This window comes from Hippocampus guttulatus, chromosome 8 (genome assembly GCF_054856545.1).
Source record: "Hippocampus guttulatus isolate MCC_2025c chromosome 8, RoL_Hgut_1.0, whole genome shotgun sequence".
NCBI lineage: Eukaryota > Metazoa > Chordata > Actinopteri > Syngnathiformes > Syngnathidae > Hippocampus > Hippocampus guttulatus.
In genome coordinates, this window is record NC_141268.1 from 14,411,075 (window position 1) to 14,429,979 (window position 18,905).

General features: G+C 40.8%; 3 protein-coding genes across 5 annotated transcripts; 2 read left to right on the forward strand and 1 right to left on the reverse strand.

Annotated features, from left to right (window-relative positions):
- Positions 1-19: 19 nt before the first annotated feature.
- Positions 20-5,563, forward strand: rhebl1 (Ras homolog, mTORC1 binding like 1). The gene is made up of 8 exons (XM_086118502.1): positions 20-431; positions 1,538-1,609; positions 1,755-1,822; positions 1,976-2,058; positions 2,998-3,054; positions 3,239-3,286; positions 3,946-4,027; positions 4,101-5,563. Exons 1-8 carry the CDS (start codon positions 380-382, stop codon positions 4,191-4,193), a joined length of 555 nt encoding a protein of 184 aa, XP_085974628.1. The 5' UTR covers positions 20-379; the 3' UTR covers positions 4,194-5,563.
- Positions 5,564-5,940: 377 nt separating this feature from the next.
- On the forward strand, positions 5,941-12,586 carry prkag1 (protein kinase, AMP-activated, gamma 1 non-catalytic subunit). 2 transcript variants are annotated; one of them, XM_086118249.1, is made up of 13 exons: positions 5,941-6,086; positions 7,785-7,836; positions 7,907-8,007; positions 8,351-8,432; positions 8,527-8,585; positions 8,668-8,713; positions 8,808-8,862; positions 9,558-9,684; positions 9,988-10,153; positions 10,474-10,511; positions 11,144-11,290; positions 11,420-11,519; positions 11,586-12,586. In XM_086118249.1, exons 1-13 carry the CDS (start codon positions 6,078-6,080, stop codon positions 11,594-11,596), a joined length of 993 nt encoding a protein of 330 aa, XP_085974375.1. In that variant the 5' UTR covers positions 5,941-6,077; the 3' UTR covers positions 11,597-12,586. The 2 variants fall into 2 exon arrangements, with proteins under 2 accessions (XP_085974375.1, XP_085974374.1); XM_086118248.1 differs by having other exon boundaries at positions 5,953-6,098.
- A 160-nt stretch (positions 12,587-12,746) lies between these two features.
- Positions 12,747-18,750, reverse strand: LOC147201324 (activin receptor type-1B-like). Of its 2 annotated transcripts, XM_086118243.1 has the most exons (9): positions 17,881-18,750; positions 16,731-16,979; positions 15,927-16,184; positions 15,611-15,841; positions 15,084-15,251; positions 14,839-14,995; positions 14,651-14,775; positions 14,442-14,572; positions 12,747-13,960 (listed from the first exon to the last, which is right to left on the reverse strand). In XM_086118243.1, exons 1-9 carry the CDS (start codon positions 18,041-18,043, stop codon positions 13,835-13,837), a joined length of 1,608 nt encoding a protein of 535 aa, XP_085974369.1. In that variant the 5' UTR covers positions 18,044-18,750; the 3' UTR covers positions 12,747-13,834. The 2 variants fall into 2 exon arrangements, 1 of the variants encoding a protein (XP_085974369.1); XR_015101655.1 differs by lacking the exon at positions 12,747-13,960 and having other exon boundaries at positions 14,651-14,791.
- Positions 18,751-18,905: the final 155 nt, after the last annotated feature.

Sequence of the window (18,905 nt, forward strand, 5' to 3'; positions counted from 1 at the left end):
ACGTAAGAGCTGCCTTTTACGACGGTGTGCTTACACAATGACACTTTCCGTTACTATCGCCTGCGAGTTGTAACCGCGTTGGAGATAAAATATCCCGTTAACTGTTGAAGTTCGGGATATCGTTTTAAGATTTCGATTTATCGATCGATATCACATACTGTACTGGATTGAGCGCAAGTGTTTCTCCCCTTCAAAAGTACACGGTGTACTTCCTGTGGTGAAACTGCTTCGAGCTGGTAAAGGCCCAGCAGAGAGCTCCCAAAAAGTTTGTTGTTGTCACGTGACGTGAGCCGAATGTGGCGATAAAAGTTAGTTTAGAGCGTCAAAATAGCTTTGCCTGCTACACATTTAAAAGGTAATCGACGCCGTCTCCGCCGCAATGCCGCAGCCGAAGTACCGGAAGATTGCTGTGATCGGTTACAGATCTGTTGGTGAGTAAAGCTCCCAAGCTCGTGCTGTGCTAGCTGGCTAGCTAGCTAGCTGGCTAAAGTCCCGGCTTTGTTTTCCTTGTGTCAGGCTGACCTCAGCAACACGCGGTCTGCTTTGCTTTCATTACACTTGTGCTTTTCCTACTCACAAATCTAATAAGTGTACTTTTGGCTGGAGCCGCACCCTGAGTGCGGTAAAGGTTTCGTGGCATTCCTCTTAGGAACACATTATTTCCACATTATTTCCTATAAACATAATGTGTCACAAATTAAATGGGTCATTTTTTTGTCATATGATTATTAACGATATAAAGACACATTTTTTCTAATAGTGCATTATTTTAATGCTGCCTTGGTATTACATATGTAAATGTCTCCACAGACGTGTTTGAGTACCATTTTTTTAAGTTATTGATTATTTCATGTTTTAGGCCAGAATAGTTAAGACAACCGAGCGATCAATACACAAAATGTGTGGCAGTCTAATGCAAATGATATGTGAAGAGCAAGATTTCTTAAACTTGTATTGGGGTCGGGGGGGTCAAACAATTATGCATTTTGACACAGCTTTGTTCATCGCACCCATTGACCAAGCTAATCGTCGTGCCCCTCTGAAATAGACTTCTTCCTTAACAGTAAAGACAAAAGTGCATATCAGCTTCATAGTTTCATTGAACATTTTTTTTGTATTTACATGTGTTACCTTTCTAACACTGTACAATCAGTATATTCAGCCATGCCTCAGAAGTAGAGCGGGTCATCCAGTAACTGGAAGGTCCACTGTTCAATTCCCTGCTCTGTCCAAGTCATGTGTTGCTGTGTCCTTGGGCAAGACACTTCACCCACCTTGCCTCAAGTGCCACTGACACTGGTGTATGGCTGAATGTTTGTTGGATGGTCAGAGCGGCTGTAGGCGCACACAGAAAATCTGCCCGTTTTTTTTTCCATTTCAGAGGGCCACCATTTTGGCACTTGTCAACTTGAAAATGACGTTACAACTCCTTAAAGACAATAACATGCATTTGTGTAACGTTTTGTGGAAAAGGCTGCTATACACTGTTATTATTAAAGCACAAATGACAAGTCACATGTCCATTTTCCTTCTGCAGGAAAGTCATCTCTCACAATACAGTTTGTGGAAGGACAGTTTGTCGACTCCTATGACCCAACAATTGAAAACAGTAAGTTTAACCATGCAGTCGAGAACTGATATACAGTATAGGTTAATCAAGGCACAACATTGATACATGTGGAGGCCACTGTATGAAGAAATTTGCTAGTGATTTAGAAATACTTCTACATATAACTGTTACTTCCCTTTCCCAGCCTTCAATAAAATGGTCAGCGTGAATTGTCAAGACTTCAATCTTCAGCTGGTTGACACAGCTGGACAAGTGAGTTGTTTAGCGCCATATTGACATATAGGTTTAAACTGCAGCAATATTTAAGTTTTGATGATTGTAAACTTATAAAAATCAATGACGAATTGCCTATACTGTGTCCTGTGCTTGAGACTAATATGTTATATGGCATGCTATCATTTGTAGGATGAATACTCAATTTTTCCCCACTCCCACTCAATGGACATCCACGGCTATGTCCTTGTTTATTCTGTGACATCCATGAAAAGGTATGTAGTTGGATCATTGTGAATTTCTAACATATCAATAAAAAACATTTAGTTTGAAGCATGTTTTTATCATCTGTGTTCATTTCTCATCTCAAGTTAAAAACGGGATGACGTATTAAGATCAGGCTTTGTATCTTTGAGCCAATCACTATGTAAACTCGATCGGCAAATTGGTGCCGTTGTTAAATCCAGCTTCTTTCACCTTAGACAGCTGGCCAAAATAAAACCTCTCCTCTCACATGAACACTTTGAGATGGTAATTCATGCCTTTGTCACATCCCGGCTCGATTACTGCAATGCCCTTTACTTTGGAGTCAGCCAGTCCTCCATTAAGCGCCTTCAGCTGGTCCAGAATGCCGCCGCTCGCCTCTTGACTGGTACTCGTAAGAGGGAGCACATAACTCCTACTCTGGCATCCCTTCACTGGCTCCCCATTCATTTTAGAGTTATTTTCAAGATCCTCTTATTTGTTTTCAAATCTCTGAATAATCTCGCGCCACCTTACCTCTCTGAGCTCATCCGCCCCTACACACCTGCCCGGCGCCTCAGGTCTGTGGACCAGACTTTATTAGAAGTACCAAGAACTAAACTGAGGCTCAGAGGGGATCGAGCCTTTTCTGTTGCTGGTCCCTCTCTCTGGAATGACCTCCCACTAAACATTCGGCAAGCCTCCTCGCTGCCCATCTTCAAAACCCTCCTCAAAACTCACTTGTATTCTTTGGCATTCGACTCAGCATGACTTAGATTTGTTCTTGGTTTTACTGTTTGGTGCTTTCTACCGCCTTTATTACCGATTTGTCTTACTGTTTATTGTGCATGTTAAATTGCTCCATGTACAGCACTTTGTATGCAGCGATGGCTGTTTGAAAGTGCTCTATAAATACTGTTGACTTGACTTGACTTGACTTAATCAACAAGCCGTTTCTATTCTCTGATCAGTTTTGAAGTCGTTCAGGTTCTACACGACAAGCTGCTGGATATGGTTGGAAAAATTCAGTAAGTTATCTCAACTCTTTTTAAGTTCAATACTATCAAAATGGCCCCACAATATAGTTTTTATTAATATTTCACCATCATTGTTTTCTATTTAGAGTTCCAACTGTGCTTGTTGTCATTACTATCAAAATGGCCCCACAATATAGTTTTTATTAATATTTCACCATCATTGTTTTCTATTTAGAGTTCCAACTGTGCTTGTTGGAAACAAAAAAGATCTCCACATGGAAAGGTAAGCACAATATTTATTTCTCCTTGTTCGAAAAACGTTTCAGTGGATTTATCCTGTAATAATCAGTACGTATATATAGTGGAGTCCAGTCCAGGCGCCAGACCTACTACTATTACTATATCTGTATGATTTTCTGTAATTTAACCAATGTATCTTTTGTGCTGTTACAATCGCCTTTTCTGATCTCTTGAGAAGTAAATATATGTTTGAAAGACACTTATAAATGAAATGTATTATTACTGTATTATTATTACACAGGAAATGCGCAGCTCAAACTCAGCCAATCAAATGGTTTACTCAGAGCAACTTTATGATGTGGTGCTTTCAAACGAGTAAAAAAAAAAAAGCGGCTAGTTAATTGTTCACCTTAATTCAGATGTTTATATCAGGAATATTTTGTCTTATTGTTACTCTGATGAAAACACCAAAATCCTAAACTTTTGCATCCTTCCAATTTCGTTTTCGAGTTGTTTTCTCCCTCTCAGCTTATCGTGACTTGTCCTAAGGTCAAAAACAAAGTTCCCACAATTTCACCTTTTACCTATGAGATCCTGTCAATCTGCACTTTCTTTGTCCATCATCTCATCAAACATGACATTTGTATCAACTGTGTGCCTTTGTAATTTCATAACCGATGTTTTCACTGTCTTGTTTCTCAGGGTCATAAAGCCTGATGAGGGAAAGAAGCTTGCTGATTCCTGGGGTGCTGCTTTCATGGAATCTTCAGCCAAGGAGAATGAGGTCATTCCACGCATTCATTTTTTTTTTGCAGGTCTCTATTGGCGCCGTCTTCATACTTCTTCCTGCCTTACAGACCGCCGTGGAGGTTTTCAAGCGAATCATATTGGAGATGGAGAAAGCCGATGGGAATGCCCCGCCGGAGGTAAAGAGGTGTGCCATGATGTAAGAGTGCATTGAGGATATGGTAAAAGTCACTTGCTGAAGACAGGAGAGGCACAGCTCCACCAGCGTACCACTCTGAAGACCTCGCCAACAACAAGACCCGGCAGTGCTGCCAGTTTTAATTCATATTAAACTATTCCACCAAAAGAAGCTCAGGCAGAGAAGCACCTTCATTGGACATTTGCTATAAATAGTTTAATTCTTGGATGGATATAATTTTAGCCCAGAAAACGTAGATCTTCATGGACTGCATCCGAAATTCCCTTGTTATTGATATATATTGATAATGGTAATTATTTGTGAATGCCTGATGTTGAGACAACATTGGTTTGTGTAATATTTGAGTGGTTGGTGTCTTGTGGTGGTGAGCGCTTGACAGCGGTGCAGCCTCGGTTCACATTTCTGTAAATGTGGTGGTTGATTACATCACAGTGGTGGGACTGCCTTGGATGCTCGATTATGAGCTTTCACAAAACACACTTTCCATGCTTCTTTCCATTGTAATATTTATCGGTTTCCTTTCAAGCTATTTATACATACCAGCCACTCGCCTGTGAGCTTTTCTGCTGAGCAGATTAGTCCGATGCCCTCATTTCTATAGTTTGAACTTTTCTATCACCACTAAGATGATATGGAACCCCCAGATCAACTTGGTATAGGTTGGAAAAATCGCTTCAATTTTTGCCACATATGGCTTTTAATCAATTAATAATAGAAGAGGTTTTGTTTTGTTAGTTTTTTTGAGTGATGCCAGCTTTGTGTCCTCCACCACTTTAGAGCAGTGCATAGCAGTAATTTATCACGTCATTTTGACGTTTTTGTAAAATACAATGAAAAGAATGGGGTGAGTTGTCATTTGTTGTCAATGAATTTGTCATGATTTCAAGGTTAATGAAGCCGTGATCTCATGCACGTGATTGAATCTAAACTCTGGATTTAACAATCACTGTCAAAACACTTGAGATGCAATTTTGCATTTAGTTTGTCTTGGCTCTTGTTGCCTTAAAGTATACTTGTCTGTGAACTATAATTGCTTGACACATTCATCTTTTTCCCTCATATAGTTTGTAATATCTTGTTGTTGTTTTTTTTTTTTTTATCAAGTGCTTTGCAGAGTAAGTAGTTTTACGATGGACAGAGGCTGGTCATGCTGTGTCTTGTGCCTTACACATCTTTGAAACTCCCACATCTGGTTTCCTTCATGACCAAAGGTGCTCTTACAGGGTTTCTTCTTCCGTCTGTTAACTTGATCTCATGGGTGTTGATCTTGGTGGTGATGTTGTGCACAAGATGGACGCCAATATGTCCATAATGGTCAGCGTTCATATAAAAATCTTGCTGTAAACAGTTTGTATATAAAATCTGTTACTCATTCGTGATAGTGTTTTTTGTATCTCATTTTTATTTAGTTGGCCACACGCAATGAAGAAAAAACATATTATTCCCAAGATAAACGTAAAATTGAAACTGATACCTTCTGTTGTGTTACACCTCCAAGCTAAAATGAAAAGCTATTTCCATTTAGAAATGATCATAAAACATCGACAGACACTGTCTGAAGTTAACCATTATGTAATACAACGGCCCTCTCCGGGTATCACCAATAAAGCCAAGGAAAAAGTACACAAAGATGTATATGTATGTATACACACACACACACATATATATATACAGTATAATTATTATTACAGTACCTCTGGCTCAACCCCTTTCGAGTACATATTTTCACTGCGCTGACTCTACCAGTATTACGGTAACGACCATTCAACCAGTCAGGATGCTCTGGTTCGACATGTAGCTGATGCGCCGAATTTGCGACTACTTGGCTGTTTGTCACCCAATCTAGCAGGCTGAGGAGGAGACGTGACAGTGACACCGTGAATGGAATATGGAGTGTGTAAGTCCACCGGTAAACTTTTATATTTTCCAGTATAACTATTTAACACGTTGTCCGTCCTTACCTGACACATGCTAACAGTAGCAACGATGCTAACTATTTGGAATTACATTGCGAAGTAGGTAGGTCGTTATATGTGACATTATTGTCACGTGTCTGTTGCCTATTGTTGCTGAAATTGGTGAGTTTATTGAGTGACCCAAATGTCCCTTTAGTTTTGTTGGACGAAAGAAATCGTCTCTCCTTGTAAGTGTGATGTATTCTCAGCAAGCTTTGACTGGTCAATGCTAACGTCATTAGCTTGGAGTTCGAAGCAGGACTCCGTAAAGCAACGAGTGTCATTCTCCCAGTCGGTCAACATTGTTTTTTCAAAGTGATGCATCTGCAAAGACACAACGTTCATTTAATAGGCCTCGATGCATTTTTCAAGACTGCATCTAAAAATTTGACTAAACCAGACTTTCCCAATCTTTATCGAGCTCAGGTTCACATTCTACATTGGAAAAAATATAAAGTCTAATGAGATAAAGAGGATCTCGTCTCATTTTACTCAGCAATGACTGCGTATGAAATGTGGCCCCCTCACACAGACCTATTATTATGTTGTTCTATGGCTAGGAACAGGTGGATACACAGGTTATTGTTATTTCCTAATTTCCAATGCCAAAGGAAATGATGTATGTGATCGGTTAATTATTAGGCTTCCCACAACTGCCTTGCATTCTAGCCGCAAGCCCACTCGGTGAACAAGCACATTGCAGCTCAATTTCGGGCTAGCATAAAAACCTTGCAGAGCCTCTCCTGTACTTTAGATGTATTCAAAACTGAACCAAATGCCATAATTTTTTTTACAACATAATAATCAACACTTTTCAAAGTGATACAAATATACTTGTCTATGTGCTTTTTTTTTCTAAAAAAAAAAGTGACCACAAGAATCTGCCAACGTTTCACTTTCCCACCAAGCAGATTGAAGCTATCGCTGTATTTCAAAAGTTCAACTCTGTTGCTGTTTACACAAGACAAGCTTTGGTTTCTATTTTGCTTGGAGGCTGTACCCAGTGTGATCCAAACATTGAACTTAAAACCAAGTTATGTATAACTGATTCAGCATAGTTACAATCCTGGCGACCAGCTATTATGTGGCCCGTAAGGTAACGTTATTTATAGAGCACATTTCAGACACAGGGCAACTCCAAGTACCGGTAGTTTATTAAAATTACAAAAAGAACATATATTGACAACATTGAAGCTTATTTGTAGCCCAAAAAAATTAAAGGCATTTAAAAGCATAGGAAAGAAATGAAAATTAGCTTTGTGAAATTACTCAAAGACCGTAGACTGAAATAGATTTTTTTAAATGCTCAAATACCTGAATCAACATGTTTTAATCCAGCAATGCTGAAGTATGACTTTAAAGGAGATGTTTGTGTGCACATGATTGAGAGCTATTTTTGGGAAACTGGAGCAGAGATTTCCAGCGAATGAGTGAGTGTCAATACAGCAAACACGCAATATGTAACTCATTGACATTTAATAGTTAGTCCGTACAGTTCATTGGAATGGAGGTTACTCAGGGCCACAGTTCAAAATACAGACATTTGAGTCACAAGTGACATTTTAAATCATCTGTTTATTATGCCTATTTATGATTAGGCTGATGGTTAAAGTTTGCTTTGACAAGTTTGTTTCTTTCAGATTCCGGCAACTCTTGAAGATCTTGACAGCAAAAAGGATCCACTGATTGAGGGTAGGAGATTAAACGACATAATGATGACATTTAAAAGGCTTATCACCCCGTGTCTCGCTCTTCCCTTCAGATCCTGAGCATAATGTGTACACCAGGTTCATGAAGTCCCATCGCTGTTATGATCTCGTACCCACCAGCTCCAAATTGGTGGTTTTCGACACATCCCTCCAGGTCGGATATCATCTTTTTATTCTCTTCGTCAAGTCTGTCATCATTAAGAACTGAAGTAGAGGTGTATCTGAAAGGAGAAATATTTTGGGAATCATGAGCTAATGGTGTCATCAGAGTGAGTTTCCTAACCCTCAAATGTGAAGCGATATTGTTGATGGGGGGGGGGGCTTTTTATTTATTTATTTATTTTTTGATATTCAGTTGAGGTGGTGCCTCCACTCGTGGCGGGGACAACATAATGTGTGGTGCTGTTGTTTCTGATCCTTGGGCTATTATAAAAAAGCATGTTACCAACTAAAGAAGAACTTTGTGGCGTAAAAAAAATGTTTATTTAATTCCACAGGTCAAGAAGGCATTTTTTGCCCTTGTTTCCAATGGGGTGAGGGCAGCTCCCCTATGGGACAGTAACAAACAGTGCTTTGTTGGTAAGATTTCCCATATAACTATCTCACATACTTTCAGTTTGTTCAAATCAAAACAACAACAACAAAAAAAACGAGATGCTGATGCTGTCTACAGGCATGCTAACCATCACAGACTTCATTAACATCCTTCATCGCTACTATAAATCTCCTCTGGTAAGACCGCACGTATCCAGATGTGGTGTTGTAATGGGAGAACTGATGCTTGATCTCAGAATTCTGTGTTTTTGATTTTCAGGTGCAGATTTATGAGTTGGAAGAGCACAAAATAGAAACATGGAGAGGTGTGAGTTTTGACGAGCCTCTTACAGTATTTTAATTAGTTGTCATTTCAGTCAGTTAATTGTCTCTGGTTTATTGGCGCTTTTATTTTAACAGAGCTGTATCTTCAAGACTCTTTCAAGCCCTTGGTTAGCATATCCCCCAATGCCAGGTTTGTTTTTAACATTTTTTAAAAAATTGAATCTAGCCTCGTAAAGACCCTGTAACGTGTGTTCAGCGTTTCTAAAGCCATTGTAGATATTTGAAGATAATTGCTGAAAATGTACAAAGATTGAAAACTATGTAGTGCTCAAATGTGGAGACAAAGAGCTAAATTGTTTTTCACAATTTCACTTTTCCAAATGTTTTTGGACATGTCAAAAACAGGGCCCGGCGATGCACTTGGGCCACGCCATGAGTCACTCTTCTTCTGTTGTTAAGAACTTGAGCGCTTTTGTAGCCTACACTGTATCTGCCACATTTGTGACGTGCAGTTCACGAGCGAGCCAGGCCCACACATCGAAAAATGCACCTTCCCTTCGGATAGTCCGCTGGCGTGGCATCTTTTGAGCACCTCAATGTTTAGTTGTGAATGTGCAGAGGCTTGGAAGAGTGACAAGTAAATTAGTCTGCCATGGCTGCTTTAGAGTGCCTTGTTGCAGCTTGGGAAAGCTCCGCGATGACCCGATGGGATGTATTCCAGCCACCGGAGGCTTCAAGCGGATATATCCTAGCTCGTACATGCAGTTGTGTGTTGGCATGAGAAAGATGCAAGACAAAGTAACACGCAGTTTTCTTACATTCATTTTAACTTTACGGGGACTTACCGTTTCCAAACAATCCTCCTACCTCCCTATTTTGTTGCAGCTTGTATGACGCCGTATCTTCGTTACTCAAGAACAAGATCCACAGACTGCCAGTCATCGATCCCCTGACGGGAAACACTCTCTACATCCTCACACACAAGCGGATTCTCAAGTTCTTGAAGCTCTTTGTACGTCCATTTGACGTTCCCCTCGGCCATGTAAAATACAAAACCTTCAATGTGGAACATCCCCAAACGTTGTACAATGCCAACATTTTGTGGAGAGATATGCCTCAAAAGTCAAACAAATCTTGGCACTCGGGAGTATGAGTTTGAAATTGAGGTTGAACTTGAAAGTCAACAAGCAGCTCATGTTCGACTTTGGATGTTCCGCTTTGAAAGGATCTGCCGTTGACCGTTCTATTCTCCACGTCCGATGAGCGCTCATGCAATCGTACCAATGTGCGAATGGTCATCTGTTATTGTTTTCAGATATCGGAGATGCCAAAACCGACGTTCCTGGGTCAAACTTTGGAGGAGCTGAACATTGGGACATTCCAGAACATCGCAGTGGTGCGCACAGATACCCCTCTGTACACGGCGCTGGGTATTTTTGTCGAGCAGCGTGTGTCTGCGCTCCCCGTGGTGGATGACAAAGGTTAGTGGGCTGCTTGATGTAAAAACATTGTTGAATGTTCAAGGACCTGCACTGCCAAGTAGGACTTCGTCACTTAGCAACTGTATTTTGCTCTCATGAACATAGTAGTCTGGGGTGGGCAAAATATGGCCGACTCCACTCCCAAACATTTACGTTTGGCATAATCAATGTGTTGTCAGACTTAGTAGTGTACATCTGTTAAGCACTTAACCTCAAAGTACAATTCTTTCACATTTAATCTTCAACAAACATTTTCTGCAGGTGTACCATAATTGTTTATCTTGTGCACCTTTTCGAATAAATCCTTCTCTCTTGTGCAGGTCGAGTGGTGGACATTTACTCCAAATTTGATGTCATTGTAAGTTTACAGGAGTCCAATATTGATGATCTATACTCATTTCAGTGTTCAGGTGCTAGTTTTGCGGTGGCGAGGAACCAACTCCTGCCATAAATTGCATAAATCCATGAATGATTAACATCCCCCAATCTCAAAAAGATTGCGTTAACATTTGATGAAATGCTTTTTTTTAAAAATAAAACGGGGGTTGTTTTTTTTCTTTTCATTTGGTGTCTAACATATTTTATTTTTCATGCATTTCGTAACGGTGTACAACAATTCTGCGTTCACCCAAACAATGTTAATCCGCCCCAAATTAATCAGCACTTAGGTCTACTTTTGTACAGCGCAGATGCAAAATGCTCTTAATACTTTGAAGAATTATAAAACATTGTTGAGATTCCTTCATTCATAAGGGCAACTGAGTGATTAGGGATTTGTTATTCTTGTGGAAAGAACCTTTTTAACATATTAGTTGAGGCTGATGAATATGACCAAATCCACTTCATGCACTTGTCTTCCATTATGCCCCATAATACTATAACGTTATAATATTTAAGTAACTCATAAGACATACGGCTTCCCGTTCATGCGACATCAGTGTTGCCATTAGTCAACTTAAAGTAACGACGATAAAATTGTGCTCCCTTCAGAATCTGGCAGCAGAGAAGACTTACAACAACCTCGACTTGACCGTGACCAAAGCCTTGCAGCATCGCTCTCAGTACTTCGAAGGGGTGCTGACCTGCAATCGCCACGAGACGCTGGAAGCCATCATCAACAGACTGGTGGAGGCTGAGGTGTGAAGTCAGCGGAGGATTTCGGCGATGGCCATGCATTTAGCAAATAAAAAAATCTGTGTTGTCACAGCAGAACATTATCAGATTTTTTTTCCCCACTGATGTAAACTGCGTTTGTGTGTCAACCAGGTGCACAGGTTGGTGGTTGTGGACGAGCGGGATGTGGTGAAGGGCATCGTCTCACTCTCGGATATCCTCCAGGCGCTCGTGCTCACTGATAGAGATGAGGGTAAGCCAAGTGGTCTCATCGCACAGTGGCTCAAAGTAATGGTTTGATTTTTTTTTTTGCCCTAAGGCACCGCGTGAGGCGAAAGAAGCGAGGTCAGAGGAAAGGGAGAAAGAAGTGACGTGAGGGAACGTGGGGGAGGGGTTGGGAGATTTTCACAGCCAAAAGAATGATCGTCATCCCGTCTTTCCTGTTCACATTCCTTCATATGTGCATAAATACTTTGCAGTTCACCACGTTTTACGAGGTGAGCAGTAACAATGTTGTTGGTAGCACAGCGAGCGACGCAGTTCCCGTCACCCGAGCCAAATTTGACAACACCAAGGGAGCAATGACAGCGCCAGAATGCTCATTTTAATATTGAATAATAGTCCTCTACCAGCTAAAGGAAAACCAATTTGTGCATGACTAAGATTTCTTCTCCTTTTGTGTTGAGGCAATCAACCCATCCAGGGACATCAAACTCTGTTGATGTGCAAGTTATACACTTAGCCATTTTATTTCTCATCTAGGTTGACGCCCACTCTTTGTCATACAAATACACGAAAGACATCCTGTTGTACTGAGTGCGTCATCACCCGAAAGTTGAGGTTTTATGTAGTAAGTATGAATTGAATTGTTTCGTAGCAAATGAAGAACCTACCAACCTACCAGCTTAACTACTAATTGTACATCCATAGACTCACGAAAGCAGATTATGAGAGTTTGGAGGTGTTGTGTATCACAGTTTTTAAAATAATTTACGTCTAGATTCCAAAACATTACTTGTTTTGTTACATATACTATATTAAAAGGGATTTGTATTACCGTTGACAAAAATGGCTTTTTGGAAAGGGGTCCAACATTTAAATAGAAATGGTCAAAGGTAGCCATTATTTCTTTGGGATTTGTCATTTGAAACAAAAACTTTCTGCTTTTATTTATGTTGCATTTGATGTATCGTTTTTCTCTTCCTTCTGGGGATAAGCAAAGAATGAGTCACGCTTTCTGTTTTGAAGTTGTATGGCAATGCGGTTTTTGTATCAAACTGCAGTCAGTTGTGGAGAGCAATAAATGTTCTTTAGAGAGTTTGTGCGCTCTATGTTCATGTTATGAGGTTCTTTGGGGCGAGGAAACGCATGCATCACAACTACATCAAACTGTTATTCTGACTCACGTGGGAGGTCTCGAGGGGGAAAAGCTTATTGTATTTACATTGAATATAAGGCAAGTACAAGTGGACAAAACACCTTGACTTTCATTATTGCCTTTAAGGTCCAAATGCATAACTTGACAGGCTTTTACAGTGCATGTGACAAAAACAAATACATTGGCAGTTTGTGTACATTGATCAGTTTCAGCATTTCTTCTCACACCCGTGACCATAACGAGTGTTGAAGAAACAGAGACAATTTGTGAGCCATGCAGCGAAGTCAGTAGTAACTCACAAGGCCTTTTTGGAGTTGTTCAATAACCAGGCAAATATAAATAAAAATCGTTACAGTAAAAGTGCATCCTCCCCTCCCCCCAAAAAAGCATCAATGTTGACTAGGCTGTACCAGGGTGGGGGACCCATGGGCCATTTTAGTGGCTGCAATGGCATTTGATCAAGCCAAGGCACCGTACAATTCAAAAGACAAAGAGGAACTGTAAAAATGTGTGCGGGTAATTTGTGTGAGTGTGTGTGTGTGTTTTTTTGTTTGGGGGATTTTGTACCAAAAATAAATAAATAAAGTTACCTGTGAAATTCGATACAATAGAGTCAACATACGAGAACCAGTAGTATCCTATGAAAAGATGAGATTACATTTAAAACAAACAATCCTTGCATTTGTGTGCATGTTGACTAATATGTCTAAAAATGAACCACGATGGCAACACGCTGTGTGGTGCTGTGGGCAGTGTAGACACTACAAGTTCATTATCAACTTGAATACCTGAAGGAAGTTGTCTGCTTCCATTTGCACCCAACGGTAACCATCGCTGTTGTAATGGAACCAGATAAGTGCTTTGCCTCTGAGGACTACTGTGAAACTCCCCATCACCTTTCATTTTGACTCTTTCAAAAAATAAAATGTAATCCAGTCACTGTCATCGATTGCTTCAGAGTGCAGGGAAAGTCCAGGGTTACTTGTCATGGTGTGTAGAACAGGAACCAGACAGGTTTCTGAGAAGGCGAGGTAGGGTTCATCAGTGCCTTAAAAAAAAAAAAAACTCGCAAAGCTACCGACTTTGCAGTCATTGTTAAAGTGTCACCTATTCTCATTGCGTCTGAGGAAGGCTAACTTAAGGATGTGACACTTTCCAGAGCTCTTTCCTAGTGTTTGGCTACTTTCAGATCAAACTTTAATGTCCTCTTTAACAGAAAGCTGGGACAAGCTCTTTTTGATGCGCAGGGCGGTCAAGCGGGCAGCACCATTGGCGTACCAACACTCTCTCATTATTTTGCCCATAACCCGCAAAGCCTGGAACAGAAGGAAAAGCAGATTTAAGTCAGTTTGGAGAAAACTTTGCCTCCTATGATATACTACAGTATGTATTCAAATTCCATCGGAACGTTAAAGGGGGAGTTTACAATTACATACAAAAAAAAAAGCAAAACTGTCAATATTGACAATAGAATACAGGGAAACTTTGTTGCCACAGGTACCTTGAAAAAGTAACTTAGTTACTTTACTGATTACTTGATTTTAAAAGCAACAGAGTTTCTTAACCGATTACTTGATCTTAAAATTAACTACCGTAAATTAGTTTACAAGTCACTTTTAGGATCTACATTCAGCAGATAAAGAGAACCCTGCTTAGCATAAAAATAAAAAACAGTTTGGCGATAGAATTTGTTTCGTTTTTTTTATTTTTTACCTGTCACAAACTCAAAATAGGGGTATAACATAGCTGTCATCAAATTTCAGAAACCAAACGTTGCAGAATAGCGCATGTCATTACCTCATGGCTCTGCCACCAGTTTGAGATGATGGGTCGTGTCTTTTGGTCACACACCACCTTTTTCATGTCTTCCAGTGAAGGGTCCGACGGCACCAGGTCGTAGTAGGGCAACTGATATTCTTCATGGATACCTGCAAGCACAGGACAACACAAAAGTTGTAAAAGGCACTGTTAGCACAGAGCTCGAGTAAAAACACATCTTGTCTGACCTCCACTATTACAGCGGCGCACAATCTCCCAGTAGACCAGCCCCAAAGCGTAGATGTCAGCACATTTGAACGAGTCAAAGTGTCTCATGTTGATTGTCTCGTCCAGAACCTCCGGAGCCATGTACCTGTGAGGACAAAAAACTGATTTTTACCAATAGCCAGAAATCAATTTTCTCTGGCTGACTCACCTCTTGGTTCCCACTCTTTGGTTGGGAGCGATGTCGATGGTGTCTGTGACAGAATCGTGACGGACGGCTAAACCCAGATCAGCGATGGCACAGGTGCCGTTTTTCTTCACAAGGATGTTCTTGGACTTCAGGTCACGGTGGGCAATGCCCGGCTTGCCTACAAAGTTGGTACATGAACTCGTCACACTGCAAACGTTCTCCGAAAAGTGCATTTTATCTTCGGGTGGGGGTGGGGGGGTGTGCACCTTGCGTTCCGAGTATCTCCATGTGCAGATGTGCCAAGCCGCTGGCAGCAGTCAAGGCCAGTTTGATCATCCCTTCAGCCGTGACGGAGTAGCGGTTCAGGTAGTCGAACAGGGAGCCGTATTCGTGGTAGTCTGACACCAACCACAGCTGAGTCCATGTGCCATTGTCTACACCACGACAGACAGTATTCAGTTGTCTTGCTGGGAAATACGGTGGAACCTTCACTCTTCATTTGCGTTTGGTCAAGTATCCAAATGTTTAAAAGTTTTCTTTTTTTAAGTTAATATTAATAACAAATGAGGGGGGTACGAAAGTCAACCATTAATGTAAAGTGAGTGTAGGGGAGAAAAAAACAAATCACAAAACAAGAAGCAAAACAGTGATTGGTTGTTTTTTTTTTGATTGTCGATGAACGGAAGTGTCGTTCAGGTATGAATTTGGTTTCCAAATCAGACAGTCTTTGGAGGTTCCACATCATCCATCATCCTCTTTACAAAAACTCATTGAGACGCGAGCCACGGGGCACCCTTGTTGTCAGCTGCGATGAAGCCCAAGATGTTCTCGTGGCGTATCATGATGGTCTGATAGATTTCAGCCTCGCGGAACCAGGAGCGCTCTTCTCTGGAGGAGAAGATTTTCACCGCCACGTCGCCGCCCCGCCAACGTCCTCGCCACACCTCACCAAATCGCCCCTTTCCGATGACCTCTTGGAGAACAATTGTTCTGGCCACAGTCCTTTGGACAAACAGAGGCAGGCCTGAACAGCACAAAGCCCACAAAAATTTTTTTAACAGAGCACATGAAAGTCAGCATGCGGTTCAGTAATTACACTTTGCCCCGACCTGAGCCGGAACCAGATGTCGACAGATCGTAAATGAAATCCTGCAGGCTCCTGTCATTTGGCATGTAAAGGTGGTCGCAGGAGGGGTCTTCCACCTCGAGCCTCTGTCGGTGGCTGCAGGCCCCCCGCTGGTACTGACACACGAGCAGCAGCAGCAGACACAGCAGGAGCAGCGGCCCCGCTATCATGGCGACTAGTTCCAGCAGCCCCCACTTCCCACCTGGCCAAAGACCTTCATCGGGGCTTGACTGCGTAGTCACTGAAGAAAATTAATCCGGCATGATTATGGAATGCAATAACTCAGCTAATGTTTATCCTTACTGCTCAGCAAGTTGAACCAAGAGTAATACAATAGGGTCACAGGTGAACAGGAGCCAATCCCAGCTGTCTTTGGGGACCAATTTCAGGACGCATATAAATAAACAAACAAACAAAAAAATCATTCACACATTTACTCCTATGGCCAATTTAGAGCAGGGGTGTCCAAACTTTTTAGGGCCGCGTATAGAAAAATGGAAGGATGAAAGGGGCACTTTAAAATTGATCAACTTGTGTTAGAATTTTGAGCCATATCTCTTCCGTAATATGTAGCCTGAACTTCAACTTGAACATTTTTTGCGATTCCACTGTATCCAAATCTGTAGAGCTCAAGTTGGAGTCAAACAAAGAAACAAACAAACGGGCACTGATGAAATCATCACATCCCTGGCAGAAGTGAATGTTGAGTGGGCTGAGCTGGTTGAGGACACTGTGTTTTTATTTTGTGAGAGTCCACTAAACATGTAAACTTAGATTTTGTTCTCACCAGATGGCACTTTGAGGTCAATGCTGTTGCAGTAGTCTGTGTAACAGCAGTGGATGTTGACCAGGCCCTCCGTGCTGCGACAGTAGAAGGGATGTCCGGGTGGTTCAAGTTTGTCTCTGGTGATGCAAGTACGAATGTGCTGCTCTTGACCATCGATGAGCGACGTGGAGGCCATGCAGGCTCCGTCCGTCTCACACCAGAAGCCCGTCGTCCTCTCACACTCCGCAATGGTGCAGTTGCATAGAAGAGCTGTGGAGTTAGATGCAGGCACGACTAAAGACTAGTGTCCAAGAGAGTCACAAGATATGTGTAAAAAAAAAAAAAAAATCAAACAAAACTTGGGAGTTCAAACCATCATCATGCGTGACAACACAAGAGACGGCATTAAGTCTTATGAGACTGGCTAGGTGCCACTACATAAAATAAAGTTTTTTTTGATTGATCGATAATCCTTCAAGTACTGCCCTAAATGTCATGGAAATTATTTATTTCTTTGAATGTCTCCAGGTAAATAAAAATGTTTAACGGACAGGAACTTAACCACTTTCTCTTGAATTAAATTCAATATTCATCCATCACCGCTAAATGACAAATAGCTTTTACTAACAACATGGCTGCAGAAAGAGAAGGGCGAGTTTGCCTAGATTAAATTGATTTGGGACTTGCTTGAGACTTGAATGTTATCATTGTCAATATGACTATTCATGCAAAGCTGTTTTGTATTAATCATTTACGGGTTCCCAAGTATTCAGCACAGTTCTGCGCCACCTAATACTGTTATTTTACATCACGACTTCAACTAGACAAGTCCGATAACTTCAGGAGAGAATACGAGGATGAACGGTAAGAAAACATCTTCACCAAAAACAAACTCGGAACTGGTTGTTGCCGCAACGTGATAACTTGATTTAACGAGGGCAACGTCACAAACTAAGTGGTTCTAAAAACAACTCTACTTCAACCGAAAGATTACACTACTGAAGTGAGTTACAGTCATGGCTTTATTCCAGCGTTAGAATCAAAAACAAACAAAAAAGAGCGAGCCAATCTTGTGACAAGGCTAGCTCTACTAGCATAATGCTGCCACGAGCAGCGATCGCCACAATGGTTCGCCTTGTTGGTTCGGAGGTGAACGAAAAATGCGACTCACCTTCAGCGCCTCTGTACACGACTAGACAATTGACGAACACTAGCACAATGCGTACATTCGCCATAACGAATGAAAAAAAAACTGCGCAGCGTTGCACTACATCGGAGCACGTTTTTTGCTCAGTTAGCCAGCTAAAGTGGGATGATGCGAGGACACATGACATGAAATCCTCCTCGAGGCAGTACAAGTTGTACCACACAAATTGTTGAGAAGCATAACAAATAACTCATGCATAGCTCCATCTATCTATCGATCGATGTATCTATCTAGCTATCTAAAAGGGCAAAATAATACATTAAATTCTTCACATTTGAGGATACTGTCTGGCATCATCAGTTTTAATGCAAGTTTGCTACATATTTACATTTACATGTTTTATTTTATTCAGTTAATCATGTATTTGCGAAACAGCCGATAAAATAAATGCACATCATGATAATGATTAATATTCATGAATGTGCTTATGTTTGTCAATATTCAGAGGGGTTGTCACCGACAATTTTGGTGTAGTTCGCAAATGAGCACCAGATGTTTTTGCTCGGATCACATTTTTTCCCCGTGGATGTAAATAATTCATTCTCATATTAATTGTATTCATGTTTAATGAGACAACTATTTGATTAAAATATATATGAATATTTAATGTCGATGTCTATTTTTCCCCCCACAAATTTAAAATAATTATATGGATGTATTGAATACATTAACTAATTATTTAATTAGATGAATGAATTTTTAAAAAAAATGAATAAATACAACTAACCAGACATTGCCCACCCCTCGTGCAGTCTCATGTTTTTGCCTTTTGAATTTATGAGGTAGATGCAATAGATGCCTCGGTGCATAATTTGCACCAAAGAAACTGAATCAGTAGCCATAGGTTTTACATATTGTATCAAAGCTGATAAAAAAGAAAACTAATAACTATCATGTTCTTTAAGAGACTGAAGAAATATTTCCCATAGAAAATAATGCAAATCCAATTTGTCTATTCCACCCTACCCAACAAAAATATTAATAATGAT

Bases quoted from the DNA above. Each gene is read 5' to 3' on its own strand.
- rhebl1 (XM_086118502.1), top strand. From the start codon at position 380: ATGCCGCAGCCGAAGTACCGGAAGATTGCTGTGATCGGTTACAGATCT. The intron at 1,610-1,754 runs GTAAGTTTAACC...TCCCTTTCCCAG, and splicing joins TGACCCAACAATTGAAAACA to CCTTCAATAAAATGGTCAGC. The intron at 1,823-1,975 runs GTGAGTTGTTTA...TATCATTTGTAG, and splicing joins TGGTTGACACAGCTGGACAA to GATGAATACTCAATTTTTCC.
- prkag1 (XM_086118248.1), top strand. From the start codon at position 6,078: ATGGAGTGTGTAAGTCCACCG. The intron at 8,433-8,526 runs GTAAGATTTCCC...TGCTGTCTACAG, and splicing joins TAACAAACAGTGCTTTGTTG to GCATGCTAACCATCACAGAC. The intron at 8,714-8,807 runs GTGTGAGTTTTG...TTATTTTAACAG, and splicing joins CAAAATAGAAACATGGAGAG to AGCTGTATCTTCAAGACTCT.
- LOC147201324 (XM_086118243.1), bottom strand. From the start codon at position 18,043: ATGTCATGTGTCCTCGCATCATCCCACTTTAGCTGGCTAACTGAGCAA. The intron at 14,776-14,838 runs GTGAGTCAGCCA...TTGTCCTCACAG, and splicing joins CAAAGAGTGGGAACCAAGAG to GTACATGGCTCCGGAGGTTC. The intron at 13,961-14,441 runs GTAATGACATGC...CTTCTGTTCCAG, and splicing joins ACTGGTGGCAGAGCCATGAG to GCTTTGCGGGTTATGGGCAA.